Source organism: Sarcophilus harrisii, chromosome 1 (genome assembly GCF_902635505.1).
Source record: "Sarcophilus harrisii chromosome 1, mSarHar1.11, whole genome shotgun sequence".
NCBI lineage: Eukaryota > Metazoa > Chordata > Mammalia > Dasyuromorphia > Dasyuridae > Sarcophilus > Sarcophilus harrisii.
This window is the reverse complement of record NC_045426.1, coordinates 581,214,684-581,237,415: the sequence shown is the minus strand read 5'-3', so window position 1 is coordinate 581,237,415 and position 22,732 is coordinate 581,214,684. Positions and strand designations below refer to the sequence as shown.

Here is a 22,732-nt window from a genome sequence, read left to right as displayed (position 1 = left end):
CCGAGAATCCTGACTCTGAAGTCCGAAGAAGTAGGTTCAAACCTTGGCTCTATTGCTCATATAAATGTGGACTGGGCAAATTACCTCACCTCTGCAGATCTGTTTTCTCATCTATAAGATGAGAAGTTTGTATTTGATGATTTGAAAAGTTTTTTTCTAAGTCTTATGATCTCTATATATGGTTTTATGATTTCATCATTAATCCTTCTGACAACCCTGCTAGCTAGCTAGGCAAGGCAGGTATTGTTATGCCCATCTTACAGGTGAAGAAACAAGCTCACGAATGTTAAGGGAGGGGCCTAAAATTACAGTTCATTAATGGCAGAATGGATACTTACATCTAGGCCTTTTTACTCCAATATTTTTTCCACTAAGGCAAGTTACTCCTCTAACAGTTTATTTGTACCTTTTTTGGCAAAGTCCTGAGGCTTTTTTCCTGCTCTACAACTTAAGCATTCACTAATTAGTCATTTCCTTTTAGATCTTCCATTTAAAAAAAAAAGGCCTCAGGTTTATTAACATACTCCTTTGGCCTCTCCTTATTCTCCAAATAGCTTTTTTCACTATATTCTTTTTGAGTTTTTCCCAATGTTGTTCAATCCTTTCAGTAGAGTCCAACTTTTAGAGACCCCATTTGGAGCTTTCTTGGCAAAGATCCCATTTCCTTCTCCAAGTCATTTTATAGATAAGGAAACTAAGGCAAATAGAGTAAAGTGACTTTCCCAGGAGCACCCAGCTAGTAGAGGTCTGAAGCCAGATTTGAACACAAGAAGATCAGTTTTCCAGATTTCAGACTCAGCACTCTATCCCATTGTGCCAAGTAGTCGCATTAGAATATAAGTTCCTTGAGGAAAATGATTGCCTTTTTGTTGGAATTTTTATTTTCAGCATCTAGCATTTAATAGGTACTTAACAAACTTATTCAGGCCTGCCCCCCATTTTCTTCTACAGTAATGGTCAAATCAATCAACAAGAATAAAATTACCTTCACTACTTGGAGTTAATTGCTGAGTGATTAACTTTACCCACCAAAGTATAGGGATTAAGCTTACCCATCAAATTTACATTTATAAATTCTGAAAGTATTTTAAGCATCTCTCCAAGTCCCTCCCCATTCAAAACAGATATGATCTGAATGACTTGAATTGGTTGTCTACAAATATCAAACAAATTGCAAAATATTTATATTATATAAATTAAGTTGTAAGTTCATTTTTATCTCTTTTGTTCAAGGGAGTTAGTTAATGAACAAATGTAAAGCTTTTCTATTCTTAAAATTGTATTTGATGGTAAAGGGCCTTGAAATCTTGCTGAGGACTGTCAGAACTGGGGATGCGCAGGCAAGAGGAGAGATGACTCAGGTTATTTAGCCATGAAGGTAACTTTCAAGTATTTGAAGGGTTTCACATAAAAGAAAGGATAGACTCAGTTTGCCTGGCCTGAGAAGGTAGAACTAGAAGTAATGAGTAGAAATTACTAAGGCAGATTGATTTAAGGCTTAATTTAAGTTTGATCCCTAAGAGTTAGTGGTAACCAAAAAGGGCATGGTATAGTTTAGAATGAAATAGCTTCCCCTCCTCTTTGAAACTCTTCAAATGAAAGGTTGATGCCCACTTGGTAAGAGCATTTTTATTGCAGATTCTTGTTCAGGTGTTGGTTGGGCTGAATGTTCTCTAAGGTCTCTTCCAACTTTGTAATTCTGTGATAGAATGCCAAGGTAAACTGCCAATTTAGCATTTGGGGAAAATATATTACTGATATTACCAAATGGTGTTGAATCAATCTGGATTCTAGTAGGAGGGCTAATTCACTTTCAGAGTACAGTGCTTGGATCGACCCCAGTATTATTTCCCTGGCCCAATTTCAAATGGACTGGAAAAGCCAAGTTCAGAGAATTCCCCCTCCTTTGGCCACGGAAGCTGGGGGCCGAGACCAGGAGAGGGCCCTTGCGATCCAAGAAAAAGCAACTTGGGAAGTTGCATTGTAGGTTTCTAATGACAAATTGCAAATCCTATTTTAATTTTAAAATCACATTCTGTTTTAAATTATTTCAAGATTTTTAATACCATGTTTTAGAATATTCAAATTCATGCACATCTTTTTTCAAAGATGCTTCTCTAAAGTACCCATTATACCTCCAAACTGAGTAGGGAACATCTCCACAAAGCTGAAGATTAGAAACGCTTGCGAAAGGGTGCAGGGGAAAGAAGGATGTGAACAATTTCATTGAATCTGGTGGAAGGCGGAATAAGGAACTAGGGAACATGATTTTGGCTAACATGGGTAAAATAGTTTGGACTATTGTCTTTTTAAAAAATTACCACAGAACATCTGTATACATCAAAAAGTTGAGAAGGCTAAAGTCAAGCCTATAAATTCAAAACTAAAAGAATAAGGTGCTTCTCTCATAAGGTCACAATATGCTTTCTTTTGTAGTTGTTACATACACCGTACATAAGTTATCCCTGACAGCTGTAGAAAGGATTCAGTGCATTTAAAAGCAAGCAACCATAAAATAGAAAAGTCCAGTAAGAACTAATGATGCCATGTCCCTGGTTTGATCCTATGGCTATTTACATAAATGGTCATCAGTAATTACAGAAAGTTGCATGTAGTGAAAACTGCAGAGGGGCATCTTTTGCACATGGTATTTAGCGTGTTATTGTGTCTTCTTTCTCAAGAAAATCTTCAGTTTGAAGGAAAAATGTGAATTTAAGGAAATATTTCCCAATTGTCCTTTTTTTTTTTTTTAATCATTCTAACCCCAAGTGTTCCATACCTTGTGGAAACTAAGGAATTCTACTACTTTGTATGTTGACATTACATGGCAGGAGGACTAGCATCACTGCCACAGCCTGCTCAGCCTGACAATAACAAACTTGCTCAATTTGTATGTGATCATAACATCTGACCAGTTACAAAAGTCTAAGACTTCAAACAATAGACCCACTCACACACTCACAAAAACATCCACTCTAACTTGAAACTTAACACATGGTGAGCACGTGTAACTCTTAGTTTCCCAACTTTTCTGGCTTATTTCTTGATGAACTGCTACACTGACAAGCAAAGAAAAGAACGAGATCATTCACAAAGATTTAAAATACCTGGTAAAGAATCCATTTTCACTGCAGGTCCCAATGGGTACTGCCACACTCTGTCTGGGAAGCTCTGGTCTAACCACAGCTGGCAGGCTCCAGTACTGTGCCCCATCAGCACCCACAGCAGGACAAAAACTCAGCAAAATCTGTTTCTGCAAAAGGGACATTTCCAATGTTGACGGTCCAATGTCGGGCATCAAGTCCCAGCAAGGAAGAGAACTGGTTTCCATAGCAGGCTGATGTCTCCCTGGGCTAATGCTAAAAGTTGCACTGTCTGGAACATTCAAACACTGCAATGAGAAAAGATGGTGCAAAGGAGAATTACCATAGAGGAACATAGTTTTGTTTTAAAATTAAAAAAAAAAAAAAAAAAAGGAATAAAACTACTTAGGAGAGCATAGAAAGAACATGGATTTGAAGTTTAAAATATCTGGAGGGGCAGCTAGGTGGCACAGTGGATAGAGCACCAGCCCTAAAGTCAGAAGGACTTGAATTCAAATATGACCTCAGACACTTAACACTTCCTGGCTGTGTGACCCTGGGAAAGCCACCCCCAATTGTCTCAGGAAAAAACAAATGGAGATCTGGATTTGGGCTTTGGTTCTGCTTCTTGCTAGGTTTCCTTTAACCTCTCTCAGTCTGTAAGTCTATACAATAGAAATAAAAATACTTTGTCCTACTTATCTCAAGATCATGGTAAGAAAAGCACTTGCATAGAAAGTATGGTGTGTTTGAAAAAGGGATGGACTTGGAACCAAGAGAGAGAGTGCCAGAACCAAGCCATACTGCAGGTGCTTATTATCAATTGTGACCATGAATAAAGAACTTAATTTCTCAGTCTCAATTTCCTCATTATTAAGGTAAATATTAAGATACTAAGTTAATAATAGTTTATATCATCATTATCCAACATAGCTATGATGATGATGATGATGTTAAAATATGGTGGATATATGGCAGCCTTACAGAGTAACCAGGAGGATCCCCTTTGCCCTCCTTGGGTGGAGGGCACCAAATATGTCAATATGCTCTGTACTGAGCACGGAGGAATAGAAAAGGCACATATGAACTGAAGTTAGAGTCATCCTCACGTGCAAGGTATGCATGGTCCCATAACTAGCATGCTATTTTATAATCACATTATTTGAAAATTGGAAGGGACCTCAGTGGCTTTATTGTCCAATCTGGTTTGAATGGAATCCCAGCTGAAACATAATGGACAAGTGATTGTCTCCTGCTTGAAGATCTTTGAAGAGGGAGAATTCACCACCTCTCATAGTGGCCCATTCTGCTCTGGGACAGCTCTAATTGGAAAGAAATTTTTTTTCCTGACAGATATGAAGGGCACTGGAATAATACTCCTGCCTAGAATAACCATCCTTATCTCGGTAACCCAAGTAACTGGCATTCCACCATCATATAATCATTCTTGAAGTTAAATACTGGCTGATACAGGTGAAATAAGTCTTTTTTAAAGGACAAGCATGTAATATATCAATCATATCCTTGTGTAGATTTGGTAGATTGGGGATTTATTTGGTAGATCAGGGATGTCTACATCAGAGGTGTCAACCTCCCAGCCTTTGGGTCCTTCCACAAAACTCCAGGCCAGAAACTAAATCAAAATATAACTGAGGGTGGGGAGGGGGAGCAGCTAGATGAAGCAGCAGACAGAGCACAGGCCTTTGAGACAGGAGCACTGAGTTCAAACCTGGCCTCAGACACTTAACACTTAGTAGCTGTATGACCCTGAGCAAGTCCCTTAACCTCAATTGCCTTGCCTAAATAAATAAATGTTTAATGAAATAAATATTCAATTGTGTTCAATTCTCTGTGACCCCATTTGGGGTTTTCTTGGCAAAGATACTGAAGTGGTTTACCATTTCCTTCTGCATCTCATTTTACGGATGAGGAAACTGAGGCAAACAGGGCCAAGGGACTTGCCCAGAGTCACACAGCTAGTAGGTTTAGAAGGCCCTATTTGAACTCAGATCGTCCTGGGTTTCAGGGCTGGTGTTCTTTCCACTGCATCACCTAGTTGTCCAGCCCTCCAAATTATAATACAACAGATATAAATGTCAATTTATGGTTTTCCAAGCCAATGTAAGGCTGGCAGAGATTCATTTCTGAGTCTGATACTCCTGGTGGGGAAAAGTGGGAGATAATTAGGTAAAAGTGGTTAAGGAGGAAAAATGGGTATGAAAATTGCAAAAGTGCCAGAGGCATAGTAGGCACTTAATAAATGCTTCCTGATCCACAAAAAAAAGATTTTCCCAGTTTTAAAATTTTGCCTGGGTAAGGGCTCTGGGTAAAAGAAGTGACCTTTATCTTAAGCTTTAGATGGAAATCCTCAGGGTCCAAAGCAAGAGTCAAAAAGTGGGAAGACCCAGTCTTGTGTTTGGGTTCTGTCATTTATTGGCTGTGTATTAATTTCCTGGTCTGCAAAGTGGGCTTAATAATACTTATTTGACCCACTTCACAGTATTGCTATGAGACATAAATACATCATCTAATGTAAGTGAAAGTACTTTGTGTTAAACAAAGATACTTTATTAGGGGATTTCTATGCAGTAATTCTTCACAGGATCACAGGAGAACTTTTCCCAATTCTAGGAAAGAACTGGAAGTAGAGATGAAGCAAAGGTTCTCTGCTGTGGGGAAATATCTGACCTCTAGATCTCTAAGGAAACTCTGGGGAATTATGAAGTAGGGAGAAATGATAGGAGGCCACACCTTTCTTTGCAACATGCTTTGGACCCCCACAAAGAAGACACTATTCCTTTCCCATGTTCTTAGAAGTATAACTAGTTGGTACATTTCTCTCAGTACATTCCAGCATCTTTCTGTAGCATTTCAAAGGAGCAAAGTTAAATCATACTATTATATGATAACACATAGCACAAATTCCTTGTTAATACTTAGAATTAAAATGGCTGGTTAAAATTTCTATCTTTTATGCTTATTTTAATAAGAACTTCAAGGGCTAAAGATAATGAAAAATAATGTGATAAGCTAAACTATAAATTCAGTGAGGATCTTATTTATCTTTTTATCTGCCAAACATCACATATTACCTACATGAGACATTGAATTAAATGAATATTCTGAATGTGCTTGCAATTTAATACTCAAAATCTGCAAGCTGGGACCTGAACATTTAACTTCTCCAAAGTTGGAAAAAAAAAGGGGGGGGGGGAGGATTTTCATAAAAGAAATGTGCTCTACAATGGTTTCAATAACATATAGCTTAGTTTGTATCCTGCTTGTAAGTCTCATTCAAATCTTACCTTAATATCACCAAATTTAATTGCTCCTATTAATCGTAAAAGTGGTTGCCTCAGAATCCCTTTGAGCATTTTTGGCCTCTTCCTTCTGTATGTTTATTTCCTGCACATACTATTCTGTCACCAAGACTCTAAAATAAATGAGTTGATGCATTTTCATGGCTAACCTTTTCAACTGCACACAGTTTCAATGTGTGCAGATCCGTGGCTTTTGTTCGGGTACTGGAGTTCTATCCAAACTGCTACCTCAAACATTTCAGCCTGTGAGGCAGATGTACTTCTCCATGAGAACCTTGAGTAGATTCTCAGAACTGCTTCCACAGCTATTATAGATTACAGCAAGCATATTAAAGGACTGTTCTGCAGCCCCTGAACAGATGTATATCAGACAGAGCTAAGCCTGCATTGTGTCAGAATCTGCTGCTTTGTGAAGAGTCTGATGGGAGCTAATTACCCTGGAAGCACTGGCCATGACTTCTGTCAGTGTTTGTAATTAAAGAAAAAGCAATAGGTTTATTTTCACCTATTTTTAATTTGAGGGGGTTTCCCTTCAATTTTTTTTAAGAGACTAATTGAGCCTCATGTCTGAATGTTCATTTTTCCCAGTGGCAAAAGTTAATCTTAAAATCATTCCTGGAACCCCTTACCTCCTCCTCTCCATAACAAGGACTTGGAACAGTTAACTGTGGCTTGCAAAATATTTGGTATGGAGTGTCATTGGTGATTATGGTCTCATCTTCAATCTGTAGAATTTGTATACCTTGCCGAACCATTGAAGAAATACAGAACTGGCATAACTATGAGACAGATGAAAGAAAAAGAGTGGCTTTTATGTCATGATATAGTAAGTAAAAAAAATTCTTTGGTTACTTTGAAAACCAAAAAATCTTCTGGTTACATTTCCTGAGCATAGCTTCTGACTGGTCATGATGGATCATGATTACTGCCTACACTCATTCCTCCAGGCAGTTTTTAAGCTCTGGTGGGTTTCCAAATCTTGGTCCCATTCAGCTATTTACATAGATTTGTCTTTAACTTATCATGGAAGTCAACTTGCACAAGAACTAATTTCTTAGGGACTTTCAAATAAGTGAACAAGAGTAGATTTTTTTTTTTTAATCCAGAGAATTTTTATTCTTCAATTGGTTGTCAAATTCCACACAGATCATTAAGAATCTAATCATTCCCAATATGAAAAGGTTTCCACTACATGTGTCTTCTCTTACTTGTTATCTGTAGTAAAGCCCAAAGAAACTGACCCAGACTGAAAAACAAAAACAAAAAAACAACTACCATAAAACAAACAAACAAAAATCCAAACCCTTTTATTCCATGTCTTTTTTTTTTTTAACTAATGAATGCAGATGCCTTGTAAAGAATTTTTTGGTGCCCCTCCTGAAAATAGCTGCATCAAAGTAATATTAAATGTTAGCCTTATAAGGCATCACAATATCCTTTCGATTCCACTTAGTTTCTTTTCTTTTCTTTTTATTTAATAACCTTTTATTTACAGGTTATATGTATGGGTAACTTTACAGCATTGACAATTGCCAAACCTCTTGTTCCAATTTTTCCCCTCTTACCCCCCACCCCCTCCCCTAGATGGCAGGATGACCAGTAGATGTTAAATATATTCAAATATAAATTAGATACACAATAAGTATACATGACCAAATCGTTATTTTGCTGTACAAAAAGAATCAGACTCTGAAATATTGTACAATTAGCTTGCATTCCACTTAGTTTCAAGAACGTTTCAAAAACATATCTACTCATTTATACATTAGCAGGGATTATACTCCTGCAAGGGTATAAGCTTTATTATAAGGATATAGTGGGACACATCTTTAGAAACCTGACCGTCTTGTTTTTCCAATAATTCTGTATACTTTCTCCTTTTTAATATACTTTTTAAAAGAGTGGAGCCTCTGGAGGTGGGGTATATGTGAAAGGAAACCTTGTTTTCTCTCTTTGGCTTTTAGAGCTCTCCCTTATGTGGCTTCAGTCCACCTTAGCAGCCTTGTTGCATGTCTTGACTCTTCTTCCCAGTCAAAGTGTCTATGTGTATCTTCCAGAAATCCCATCTCCCCTTCCTGGAATGTACTCCTTCTTGCATTCTACCTTACAGAAGCCCTAGCTTCCTTAAAACCTCACCTCTATGCTGAAGCATAGAATTAGTGAGGGGCTATAATGTTTAATCAGTCTGAAAAGAAAGATTGAAACCAGCTTATGAAGGGTAACAAATGCCAAAGACAGCAGTTCATATTTTATCCTAAGGACAATGGAACAGCACTGAAGCTTTTTCCACAAGGTTGTGACATGTTTTGACATATGTTTCAAGAATGTCAATTTGGTAGCTGTGAAAAAGATGAACTGGAGAGGGCAGAAACTAAATACAGAGACATGATGAAGGCCTGGACTAGAGAGCCTGTGTAGAATATAAGTAGAGAGGAAAGAGGATAACAAAAACAATTGGTAACTGATTGGGTACAGCACTCTCGGGTGCAAATCACTGTTAATAATTTGCTGCCAATTTAGAATACTCAGATTTTTTTCCATTGGAGTGAGGTATCTATGTTAAAAAGTTGGGCATCAGACTGATTATCAGGCCAAAATTCCTTATTAAATATTGTTTCTAAGAGAAATTGGATTAAATTTACATTGCTTTTCTCAGAAACAGAATCTGCTTTCAGTTCAAGAACTGCCTATGTTTGTTTTTTTTTTTTTTTCTTAATGCTTGCAAGGAGAACAATTCTTTTTTCTAACCTAAAGAAAAAAGGCCAAATACAGTATGTGGAGATTTTGGAATAGATCCTTCCCTCTTCCTCCGCCCCCTTTTCCCCTCATACTCTAAATCAAGTGACTGGTATTTTGAAATAGAACAACTCCTGGATAAATTATGTGATCTATCTTTTATTATTTATTGGTCAGGAAAAAACTACAAACCAGAGCTCTATGGATCTAAGAATCTAGTGTTTCTTTGTGCTAATTTAATGCCTTAAAACAAATTAGAGGAAATAAGAGAAGGCTAATATTAAATTATGTACAGATATGAGTATATATTGTTATACATACACACATGTGCATATATAAATGTGTATGCATGCATGCATGTAGTCATACATTTTTCCTTAATTCATCCAGATTTTAAGCCTACCTTCTGATGTCCTGGGAAAGCACCAAGTCTTATTTCAACACCCAGAAACCCTTCTTCATCCAATATTACAACTTCTCCATTGCCACCATCTTTCCATTTGGGAGATGTCAGGTCATGGACCAATTTAATTGCTACTGATTTATGTACAGTGTTTGTATTTGCCCAGTATATTCCAATTTGAAAGGCTTCCTGGAAAATCAATTATTCAATTAGAAAGGATTTTTTCCCCTACCTTAACTGAAAATAATGCATAAGAATTGCTTAGGTTACATGATGTTTGTTAATTAATGCAGTAGTCCCACCTTGTATGTGCCAGCAGTTCCCTCCCTATTCCTTCGTCAGTTCTTTGCCTCTCCCTATTATCAAATCACTTTGTATTCATCTTATATTTACTTCTCTGTGAACATGCTACAATCTTTTTGTAGCACATAAACCTCTTGAAAGCAAGGATTGCTTTTCCACTTAATGCTCAGCAGAAAAGAAGTGTTTAATAAATGCTTGGATAACTGATTAACTGAGATATGCTTTTCTGGAAATTCAGACTTTTACATTTTTTGCGATTAAAATTGTTCAGGACTCACAGTGGTATTCAGTTACCAAAAACCCAGTCCTGTTAATTCTAAAAGGTTTAAAAACTTGTGAGTCTAATCTCATTTTTGCCCAGGAACATTACTTACACATGCTACATGGACCTACTTTTAAGAATTACCATCATTTCGAAGCTCACAGAGAGATAAGAATTCAATCACCTACAAATATTTCTGTTCTGCAGGGTGAGATGGTGTCCTTGAAGTTCTGTCCGACTCAAGAACCACACGATTTGAGCATTCTTTTCACTCTATTGTCTTGCACAGTTAGAAACATTATCATGTCTTTGAATCCCTAATAGGCCACTAGCAACATACCATACCTCCTATATGACTTTGAGCAAGTCACCCAACCTCTTCTGCCTCATCTGTAAGATGATGAGGTTCAATCACAGCAGCTAACATTTATATAATACTGTAAACTATGAAAAACATTTTACATAATCATCCTCTTAGATCCTCACAACAATTCTGGGAGGTGGGTACTATTATTACATTCACTTTACAGATGAGGAAACTAAGAGTGAGAGAGGTTTTCCTGACTTCAAATCCTAAACTCTATCTACCATGTGACCTAGATGCCATACCTGATGATGATAAGATGCCTGGAATTTCTAAATTTATAAGTCTCATTTTTTTTTTTTTTAGTTATCATTAACAATAAAATCACTTAGCAGGTATCTTAGGAAACTTTTATCCAAACTCCCCAACTCCAATTCTTTTATAAAATCCAACAAGAAGTCTGCTAGCAGTGGGTGGGGTGGCCTGTGCCTCTGATTCCAGTTGCTGGCCAGACAGGGGCAAGGTTTCGAGTTTGGGGGCTCCAGGTTATGGTGGGCTATGTCAACTGAGTGTCTGCATGATGTTTCTCCAGTATGGTGAACATTGGGGAGCAGGGAGTGGGCCATCTGGAAGGGGAAACTGGCCCAGTTAGGAAGTTGCTCAGGTCAAAGTTCTCATGACAATAAGTGATCAGACTGGACCATGAGAAATGCACATACTTTCATAAAGATTATCTTAAGGGTGAAAAAAGTCTACTAGGAGTATGTATGTTGAAAATGGGGACAGGAAAGAAGGAAATTGGAGAGACAGTAGTAGTTAATATATGCTAGGTTGTTTGATAGCACATGACAAACATCTTAAGTAAAACTGTTGTTTATATTTGCCAACTATTGTACACACTGTAGAAATGACAAGTAGATTTTGAAATTAGCACAAGTTATCATAGTTTAAATTAGCTCAAGGGCTAAATGAAGAAGAAAGAAAGCTTACTGATATCAGCATTGTCATCTTTGAGTATCAAAATTTATTTCATATTCTATAGTTATATATCAGAAGGCTGAATGTGACTTCCCACAAATAACGTATGTGGGAAGGATGTGGACAATATACCACAATAAATTCTGGCCAGTGAGAAAAAACAATTTGTTTTAACTTGAAATGAAAGGTACCTGAAAATTAGGAGGGATAATAATTTTGCCAGCTGGAACCTGCAGAACGATTTTCTCTCCTTCAAAAAGCCACAAGTCCCACTTAGACTGATTGATAAGCAAGGCCCAGGGCAGAAGTTCAATCAGCAGCGTCTTAACATACGGCTTCCAGACAGACAGCTTCACCCGCATTGGGCTGTCCCACTGACTCAGCTGTTCATTACTGTTCCAAATGCCACATCCAAGAGACAGAATGGAATAAATTCAGTATTCCTAAAATAGGCTTAATGATTTCAGACACAGAACATTTTTTATCTTCATACCAAATATTCCTTCTTTGAAATTGTCACCATAAGGACACAACCATTGTATATTATGAGCTTTGTCTTTTCAGATAATCTAGGTTTTCAGTTAAACCTTCAAAAACTTACTCATAAGAAGCTGAAATCTCAAAATCTGATGAACAAATGAAAAAGACTTATATTTACCTTTACTATAACAACAAACTTTGTAAATAAATAAAATGTCAAATTTTTCCTAAGTGACGATGTACTACTTGTGATGAGAGATGGCTGGAGAACATTACCTGTCAGCATCCTTTTTATTATAGGGCCACACAGGCTGGGGAGAATTCTCTGGGCCATAGAATTCTGTGAGAATCTGATTCACTGGGCCTTCGGGGTGTGTCCTAATAGCTATTTGTTTGATGAGTGCTGTTGAGATAGGGACAGCACAATCTGAAGGATCCTCTTCTTCCCTGTGAAATGTAAAGAGAAAATAAGAATAACTACATGATTACTCCAAAACTTTATAGTTTATCAAGATATTATAATTACAAATTTACTTAGAAACAAAAATAATGATAACAACTTAATAGAAAGCATCTTGATTACAAAGTAATTGCACAGTTAATTCTCAAATTCCAAAGGTAGAAAGTACAAGGATTATTGTCCTCATTTTACAGATAAGGAGATGAAGAAAGGAAATATCTTCTTCAGGTTTACAAGCTGGGAAGTGGCAAAGTGGGATGTGAATTCAGATCTTCTGACACCAAGCTCAGTGCTCTTTCTCATCCATTCTGCTAAATCTTGTTTGGTCTGGGAATGAATCAGTTCTTGATCATTTTGGGACTGATCATACTAGTTGTGTATTATCTTGTCTCTTGACTTATCCCATTTGTCTGTTTGTCTTCTAGAGAGTTCTGGTTTACTTGTGAACTTTACTTAATCCAACCTACCTATCTGCTTTGTTTTTCTGAGAAATTAATTTGTTTAGCTGGATTTCATCTGAAAGATGGAAGAGTGGTCAGAGAGAAAACACAAAAGAACTTTTAAGACAGCATGAAAAACAGGACATTTTAACAGTGAATTTTACAAACTTCCTTTCCTATTTGCAATGAGTTCATTTAGGAAAACAGAGACACATTTCCAGTACCTTGCTTGAAATGTTAGGTGATGTACAAGATCAGGTTCTATATTTTGCAGTGATTTCTCCTGCCCTTGTCCTGGAATGATTTGTGTTTCACTCAATCCCAGACTCCTTTTCTCCAAATGTATGATAATGGGGTCTGGAAGATGACTCCTCATGATAAAAAGAGGGCTGAATACAATCTATAAAAAATGAAAGGACAGAACAACTTTCATATTTGCTTTGTTGCAGTATTCCAGCTGCTTGATGCTGAAACAAACTTGCAATAAATCTCAGCTCTGGGTCACTCTGCCCTTAATTTATTTCAGAACATGAAAGGTCAGAGCCACATACAGTTTTAAGGATGAAGAAAGCACTCACCATTCTTTGTTCCACTTGAGAATTGGGTTCTAAAGTCAAAATTGTACACCAAACATAGATAATAGAACTGTTTGAAGATGGCACCTGTATATACAAAGACAGAAAGGTCCCAGTAAGGACAATTTTTTTAACCACGAAGCTAAATGTTTTATTAGTTAAAAAGGAAACCATGGAAATAAAAATGTAAGCTAGTTGGAATTTAAAAGCCCACAACACAAACAAACAGAAAAACCCAGTTTAAAGTCACAAAAAACCCAAACATTTCTTTATATCAGATATAAAAGTGAATCCATTGACCCAAGCAGAACCTGGCAGGTTTCCTCATCTCATGGGATACAGCCCCTCCATTTTCAAAGGGACAAAGAAAGGAATTTCTAGGAAGAGAGAATGATAAAACAGTGAGTGAGTGATGGAGCTTGAAACAAAAGGACATGGGGCATTATTAATCAGAGAAATGCAAATTAAGACAACTCTAAGATACCACTACACACCTGTCAGATTGGCTAAGATGACAGGAAAAAATAATGATGATTGTTGGAGGGGATGCGGGAAAACTGGGACTTTGATGCATTGTTGGTGGAGTTGTGAACGAATCCAACCATTTTGGAGAGTAGTTTGGAACTATGCTCAAAAAGTTATCAAACTGTGCATACCCTTTGATCCAGCAGTGTTACTACTGGGCTTATACCCCAAAGAGATTATAAAGAAGGGAAAGGGACCTGTATGTGCACGAATGTTTATGGCAGCCCTTTTTGTAGTGGCTAGAAACTGGAAACTGAATGGATGTCCATCAGTTGGAGAATGGCTGAATAAATTGTGGTATATGAAAATTATGGAATATTACTGTTCTGTAAGAAATGACCAACAGGATGATTTCAGAAAGGCCTGGAGAGACTTACACGAACTGATGCTGAGTGAAATGAGCAGGACCAGGAGATCATTATATACTTCAACAACAATACTAGATGATGACCAGTTCTGATGGATCAGGCCATCCTCAGCAACGAGATCAACCAAATCATTTCTAATGGAGCAGTAATGAACTGAACTAGCTATGCCCAGAAAAAGAACTCTGGGAGATGACTAAAAACCATTACATTGAATTCCCAATCCCTATATTTATACACACCTGCATTTTTGATTTCCTTCACAAGCTAATTGTACAATAATTCAGAGTCTGACTCTTTTTGTACAGCAAAATAACGTTTTGGTCATGTATACTTATTGTGTATCTAATTTATATTTTAATATATTTAACATCTACTGGTCATCCTGCCATCTAGGGGAGGGGGTGGGGGGGTAAGAGGTGAAAAATTGGAACAAGAGGTTTGGCAATTGTTAATGCTGTAAAGTTACCCATGTATATATCCTGTAAATAAAAGGCTATTAAAAAAAAAAAAAAAAAAAAAAAAAGAAACAAAAGGACATGGGGGCAGCTAAGTGCCGCAGTAGATAGAGCACCAGCCCTGAAGTCAGGAGGATCTGAGTTCAAATCTGATCTCAGACATTTAACACTTCCTGGCAGTGGGACCCTGGGCAAGTCACTTAACCCCCAATTCCTCAGCAACAAAAAAGAAAGAAAGAAAAAAAGAAAGAAACAGAAGGACATGTGTATGGCAGGGAAAGAGACATGCCAGGGCCAATCTGGAGAATACCTCAAGTGAAGCTGGTGACTGGCACTCCACTTTTAGTTCTACTACTTTAATGACAGAAGATACACAAAAATATGAATGAATTATTTTCCCTTAGATTCTCAATAAATATGCTAAGGATCAAGGGACTCTACAAGAAGGTCTCATTCTAACAAGATCCTCTCTTTCCAACCATTTTTGTTCTCCTACCTGGATGACAACACTGTAGTCAGAGGATTTGTCTTCCAAGCACACATCTCGTGACCAGGCTTCATCTCCTTCAGCTTTCACACACAGCTCCGTGAGTTCATGATTTTCTAGAATGTAGGATGGCAATTTGCGTTTGCCTGGGAGGATATCCAAATGCTCTCTGACCACAGCCTGCCCGTCAGGCCCCATCACATGCTGCACTACTTTGAGTTCAATGCTGTGGTCTAAGTAGCTGCTGATGATCTGTCTCCCACAGATGATAATCTGTAAGGCACAAAACCAAGTACCATCATTTAGAAAAGATAGTATTTAGAGTTATTTCTACAGACAAGGTTCTCGAATGAAAAGTCTCATTAATTCAGATTTAATTAATTAGAAAGTTGTGAGAATTTGAACAGGGTTGACATTTCCCTTTTACAAAGACTCATTCAATGAGCGGATTATAGTCTAACCCCCTGTACCTTTGCTCTACATTAAACAGAATTCCTAAACAAATTAATAAAACAATATGATAACAAAGGTCACAGTTAACTTACCAAAAAAACAAACTGCTTCCAAGCTTTCAGAAGTAGCCATTTATAAATAAACATAACATTACTAATTACATTTTTACAAATTACCAAAAAATCTAAAGAAATTTATTTCTTAATTGATGCCTTTTTTTTTTTTTTTTGCTGAGGCAGTTGGGGTTAAGTGACTTGCCCAGGGTCACACATCTGGAACGTGTTAAGTGTCTGAGGCCACATATGAATTCAGATCCTCCTGACTTCAGGGCTGGTACTCTATCCATTGTGCCACCTAGCTGCCCCAGATGTCATATGTTTTTGAAAGAAATAAAACCCATTTTTTCCCTTAAAAGTTAATCTATGCTTTGATCTATCTGCTAATTCAGATTCTTAATTCTTTTCCTCAATCTAAATTACTGATGCTTGGTATCATTATTTGTATGATGTACAGGTTCCTAAAAAAAAACAAACAAAAACAAACAAAACCAAACTACAAATCTCATAGGATTTTAGATCTATTCACTGTAAGTACTTCAAAAAAAGCTCTAAATCTAGAATCAGAAACCTGAATTCAAATCCTGGCTTTGCTACTTATTTCCTGTAAGGCCTCAGGCAAGTAATTTTTCTGTGACTCAGTTTCTTCCTTCATAAAAGGAGGAGGCTAGAATAGATAACCTCTGAGATTCTTAAGAGTTTTAAGTCTAAAGTATGATATAATATTATAAAGTAAACTTATATTAAATACTTTAGAGTAAAGCAAATGATTTTTAAGAAGTATGAATATTCGCCTTCTACTTTTGTTTGGGAATTGTGTTTCCATAGACACATATATTATGTCATATATATTTCATATATGTTTGTGTGATGATGGAACCACCCATAAAATCTAATTAAATGCCAATCTTTGCTCCCCTTAAAACTGTCTTTTGGACAATTTCCAATATAAATCTAAAGGGTAGGCACCAAGGGTAAGTGGTGGACGAGTAATAATCAGAGTATTTGAAAATGCTTTCACAGTAATATGCAGAGGCGCCAGCTGCATTGTGGAGTGCTAGATTGGGGGTAAATTCGTCTGTATAGGCTAAACACTCTAGTGCTGTGTAGATTTTTAAGTTACATTAAAGTAATGGCTAATATAAATTTCAGAAAGTTCAGAGACAATGTTTTATCTCTCTCGTTACATGATCAGGACCTGGCAGTTTATACATAGTGCTATTGCTTTAGAAACTTTGGGCCCCTTGAGATTAAGAACAGAATTTTGTTGTCTCTCTAATCAACCATGGAATACCTGCAACCATCTGGGATTCACTTTATTTAAAGATAAAAATCCCCATTTGTGGGTTTTTATAGCTTCATTTTCAACTAAAAAAGCTGTCAGGCTGGCTTTCAAATTTGATAAAAAAAAAGAAAACATTTAAAACTGGCCATGGAGGCTGCGCTACTTAGAAGAAGAAAATCCAAAATGGTTGCTCCCATTTTGGCGGCAGTGTTTCATGGCTTCTATAACGCAGGGTTCAGTGGGAGGCAAGAGTCTGCTTTTCTTCAAAGTGGCAATGTTCACCAAGCTTTCATTTCACAAATTGTGGGTAGAATTTCAGGATTATTTCATCAGTGGAAGACAGATACTTAAGTTTAAAAAAAAAATACTGTGTTTCTACTTAATATATATTTCTAGGTTTTGTCCTAATCCCCTCCCTTTCCCCCCACAATCTCAAAGAGATGTGTATTGAAGATTTCTACATATGATTTTACTTAACAGGTTTTGAAACTCTCATAAGATCAGAGCCAAGAAGATATTGAAGAACAGCTCCTGAACCTCATACGCAATGGAAGATTCTATCTTGAAAATGATTAAAAGAGCATGGATATATACACATATTGATATTTTCAGAGTAAGTAAAAGTTGCCTCCTTGAAGAAATGCAAAACTGCTCTCTGTAAGCACTGACCACATGTGGCATGTGAACTTGGAGCTTTTTGTGGCATAAAAAGGCACTGAAATTTGATGTGCACACTGTTGTCATTCAAAGATGACAGCTGATGAGTTTGGAGTGTGTGTGCGTGTGTGTGTGTGTGTGTGTGTGTGTATAGTGGCAGGCAGCACCAAAGATCCAGCTCTGTGCCTTAGCAGTGTTTTCCACACTAACTAGATCTATGGACTGGGCTTTGGTTTGATGTTACAGATGTGGTTTGCTGGGCTTTTCATTGTTTGCAGTTCCATCTCTGGCTTTGCTCAAAGTGAACCACCTTCTGACTGCTCCGTTTCTGGCTGGCTTGGCCCCTGCTGCTGTTTCCCAGCATTCCACAGAATTGCTTTGTTTAGAAACTGGTTCTATTATACAGCCCTGTTACTCTGCTGTTGAGAAGAAATCCTGAAACTTGAAGCATAAGTTGTGTGTGTGTGTGTGTGTGTGTGTGTGTGTGTGTTCTATGAAGGTGGGGGCAGAGAACGTACTTAAAAAACTAGGCAAGAATTCAGTTCCTTTTTACTTCCTGTGTAAGAAAAGACCTAGGAGTGTATATATAAACATATGAACTCAGTCACATTTACACATTTAGATATGGAAAGATACAACTACTCTGGGAGACTGTAGTGCTTATTAATGCCTTGGTACTTCCTTTCAAAGGTAAGTGTGATAGAAGTGCTGCTAACGTTTCACAAAAGTTGCCAAAAGAAGGTCTTTTCCTGATTGGTTAATTTCTCCTTACCTTCTGAAAGCACATTCATTATACAAAGGTGGATAGAGTAGTAGGTCAAAGGTAGGAGTAACGAAAAGGGTGAGGTAGTTTCCATAGGGAAGAATTAATAATATTTAATGCTGCAAATAAAATTTGGAAAAAACTGGGAGTGTTTTTGGACTGGTACCAGGTGCCTTTAAAATATATAGATTTGTCACTAGGAGAGAAGGTGACTTAAAGGATCTATGTAGATGGGAATTAGGAAATTCGAAAATTTCTTAAAGTCCCAAAACTTGAAAATTCTTTTGCTTGGTCCTATTTCAAGTCAATATTTATACTGAAAAATTTTAAAGCATATACTTTTAACCAAGATACTGAGGCAATATGAAGACAGCAAATATAAATTTAGTTATTGTAAAAAGTAAGCATAGCAGAGATTTTAAAAATTTATTCTTTATATAATCAACTGCATTTGACTCCTATTGTGTTATCATACAGTGTTAACATTTGCATTGAGGAACCTCAGTATAAATTAAAATGTCAATGAAATTTATTCACTTCCTAAAAAGCACCTAATCCAGAACGGAGAATATACCTTTGTATCCCCACAAAATACAACTGGCTATAACCATGGCTTGGAGAGAATTATCATGGCCAGAATAAGTGCTAAGAATCACTTTCAAATAAAGGAGCCCAGTCATTTAACTGATTGGTGAGGGTTTCTTAATGTACAAATATATTATGTGTACATGCACATAAGCATACATGAGCATACGTAATTTAAAATACACACATGTAGATAATATATGTATATAAACCATCTTCATGTATATAATTTAATACAAACACATATATTGGATAGCAATACTTCCATGATTTGTGACCTGATACTATTATTTATATTTCTATATATATACTTGAAGGTTTGTGAAACATTTTCCCCAAAACTGTGTGAGTACAGATTATAGATGTATTAGTATTCACACTTTATAACTTAAGAGGCAGACAAAAGTGAGTTGATTTAGAAATTCATTTGATGAAACCAAAGAAGATAAGTAAGCAACAGGTAACAGAAAATGAGGTATGAAGGTTTTTAAATCATAAGTACTTAAACTTTCTGTATCATGAACCCTTCTCACAGTAGTGAAGCCTATAGACCCCTTCTTACAATAATTTTTTTGACTGCATAAAATAGAAGACATAGGATTACAAAGAAATGCAATTATGCTGAAATAGTTTTCAAAATATTAAAAAAGCCAAATTCAGAGATCCTAGGTTAAAAACTCCTGTCTTAAATGGAGTGTAAAGAAGATGTTTTTTAAAAAATTTAAATTTCTTTTTGAGGTATGAAGAAGTTCACTGATAAAAACTGATAGAATTACTTGGCTGCTAGCCACTGGCTAGCTAAGGATCAGCAATGCATGTGGTGGCCATAAAGTGTCAAGTCACGGTAGAAGTTGGGAACAGCGGAAGAATATGACCTTTGGCATAGAAAAGATACTCCTCTATGGGTGAACAAAGAACCCAGCCTTTGTCTTGTGTGAGAAATTTCTGTTTCTTCTGCATTAGCCACATCATTTTACTGTGGAGTAGCCTAGCAGGAAACATTGAACCCAGCAGGGAGCAGCTCCAGCAGTTGAGGCAGGAGACAGTTTATAGGAGTGTGAAACCGATGGTTGAGGAGAGTTAGACCTGGTTATTGATAAGTGAACTATGAAGAGTAAGCCCAGGAAGTGGAGCTAAGAGACTTACCTTGCTGAGATGCTACACTTAGGGGAAACAGCGTGAAAAGGGGAAAAACCTGAAAGCTCTGTGGTGCTGAAGGTGTGAGTTATCTGGATCATGTATGTTCCATACAAGTGTTTTTCTACTTTGTGAATATGTCCACCTTTTTCACTAGTCCTATGTACTTTTGTGGAAAGATGTGCCCCTTGTTTCATTTGGTAGGAGAATGTTTTGCTCTGACCTAACAATCTAGCTGATGAGGGCTCATCAGTTTTGGGAGTATAGACCCACAGAGTAGCTACTTTTCTCTCTCTCAAATTGCAAGTGTGAATCTGGCAGTATCGTAGGAAGGAGTCTGAGAAACTGTGACTAGCTCATAGTCATGGAAGTTGCAAATTTATGAAACAGGATTTGAACCCATGTTTCTTGACTCAAGGTCTAGCACAGAAGTGACATGACCAGATCTGTGCACAAGGAAAATTAATCTGGATGACCATACTAGAAAGGAGCAAGATTGTACCCTTGGAGACAAATACTAGTTAGAGGAGAATATTACAATAATCTACAAAAGAGATTATTAGGTCTTGGATTAAAGTGATAGCAATAGGAATGGGAAAGAGCCAAAGACCATTTGCAGATGAAGTTTCAAATATAGGTGACTCAGGTAAATAGTAATGCTATTGATAGAAATATGGAAGGCAGGGGGAACAATAGATTTGGGAGAAAGTATAAAGATCAGAAGTTTTAGACATATTGACTCTTTGAGGGCATATGTTGAGTGCTCTGTCACTAATTAGATGACCTTAGACAATAAGAATCCTTTTTCTTACTTCATTAATTTTTTTTTTCTATTAACATGCACTTATTTTTTTCTCCCTTCCATTACCATCCCCACTGGACAAGCAAAATAAAATGTATAATCAAGCAAAACAAATTTCCTCAATAGTCATACCCAACATTTTGTGCCTACTTCTTCTGCATCTGTCAGGGTGGGTAGTTGCTTCAGGCTCAGTCTTCTGGAACTGTGATTTGCCATTTTTGAGCAAAGTTCTTAAGTTTTTCAAAGCTGTGTATCTTTACAATGTCATTGTTTTTATAGATTGTTCTCCTGTGTCTGCTTTCTGCATTCTGCATCACTTCATAAAAGTCTTCCTGGGTTTCTCTAAAATTGTTCTTTTCACCATTTCAGTAGCAATCTTTTTGACCCTCAACTTGTTCATTAGTAAAGGGAGTGGAGTAGAGGGAGTCAACTGACTCACAGTGTCTTAGCTAGGCCATAATCACCATGAGAGGTGGGTAACTGTCTCACTTCTCATTATAGTGGAAACTGATGAAAGGAACTAGGTATATTTAGCCTAGAGAAAAGAAGACACAGAAAATACCGAAACAGCTGTCTTAAAAGTGATCTGAAGGACATTTATTATGTGGAAGGTGGATTAGATTTGTTTTCCTGGTTCTAATGAGCTGAAGAGGAATAATGGATAGAAAACTGCTAAAGGAAAAATGTAGGTTCAAAATAAGAAGAAAAAAATCCATAACAACTAGAGCTATTCTAAGTGGAACAAATCATCTGTGAAGGTAGGAGGAACCCCCTGGAAAGGATATAAAGGAGATTAAACAATAGCAAACCAGACTCTTGAACAAGAGAACCTAACTGATATTTGGAGATTCTGAACTTGAAGCCTCTACTCCAACAATGCTTCTCCAAATAGTATTTGTGTATTCCTATAATCATTGAATTCTCTCCCTGGAATACTTTCCTAATCTCTTTTCTGCTTGTCTACAACCTATCAATCCTTCAATGCCTAGGTGGCCAACTGGAAAATACATTGGACTTGGAATTGGAAAAACCCAGGTTTAAATCTTAATTTTCTGCCTTAATAGTTTGTAACCTAGAACAAAACATGGAAACCTTTCTGCACCTCAGAATGTTCCTATGATATATAAAATAGGGATAATATTTTTACTACAAGCTCACAGGATTGTGGGCATCAAGCATAAACCAAAGGGTTGAGTAAGTGTTATTTGTTGCACTTGCCAGGAATGCTCAACTTACATCATAAAGAAGTGAATTCTCTCCAACTGGAGGGGGTCAGATAGATGCTGGATGACCCCCTGCCAAATGTTCCAAGGGAAAGAATACTGTATGATTGGAGAGGGAATTGGGCTCAATGACTCTTCAGATGCATTCTAATTCTGAAAGTTTGTGACTTACTAAAGCTAGAGTTCTCCAAAAAGCCTTCCCCCACCTTTCCACAACTGTGATTTCTTCCTTAGTATTCGATTCAATAAGTATTCAGCAAGTACCCACTTAATAAAAAGTGCCATGCTAGGCAAGAGAGATAAAAAAATAAAAACCATTTACTGCTTTCATGGAGCAACATTCTACTAGAGGGTTTTACCATCTGCATATTAAAGTAAATACAAATCTGAGATAAACATTTCATGCAAAAGGTGTAACTATCTGAGCCTCAAAGAAAGCATAGAAATGGAGGCAGGAGAACGCGTGGAGCTGAGTCCAGGCCAGTAGCCTTGGAGAACAGGCCAGATTAATGTTTCAGTAGAAAGTGCCTCAGATCTAGAGTCTAAGGATCTGGAATCAAATCCTCACACTGTCACTTACCATATGTATGAC

General features: G+C 37.0%; 1 protein-coding gene across 7 annotated transcripts in view; it reads right to left on the bottom strand.

The window, feature by feature from the left end:
* The window catches only part of VPS13B (vacuolar protein sorting 13 homolog B), a 950,112-nt gene that overhangs the window by 47,400 nt on the left and 879,980 nt on the right, over positions 1-22,732 (bottom strand). For all 7 annotated transcript variants that reach the window (XM_031954131.1, XM_031954187.1, XM_031954247.1 and 4 more), the window contains 8 exons: positions 15,189-15,452; positions 13,348-13,431; positions 12,994-13,169; positions 12,146-12,316; positions 11,581-11,782; positions 9,543-9,731; positions 7,033-7,182; positions 3,108-3,391 (listed from right to left, as the gene is read on the bottom strand). In XM_031954131.1, the coding sequence (XP_031809991.1) occupies positions 3,108-3,391; positions 7,033-7,182; positions 9,543-9,731; positions 11,581-11,782; positions 12,146-12,316; positions 12,994-13,169; positions 13,348-13,431; positions 15,189-15,452 (1,520 nt within the window). The remainder of the gene's footprint in view (positions 1-3,107; positions 3,392-7,032; positions 7,183-9,542; positions 9,732-11,580; positions 11,783-12,145; positions 12,317-12,993; positions 13,170-13,347; positions 13,432-15,188; positions 15,453-22,732) is intronic.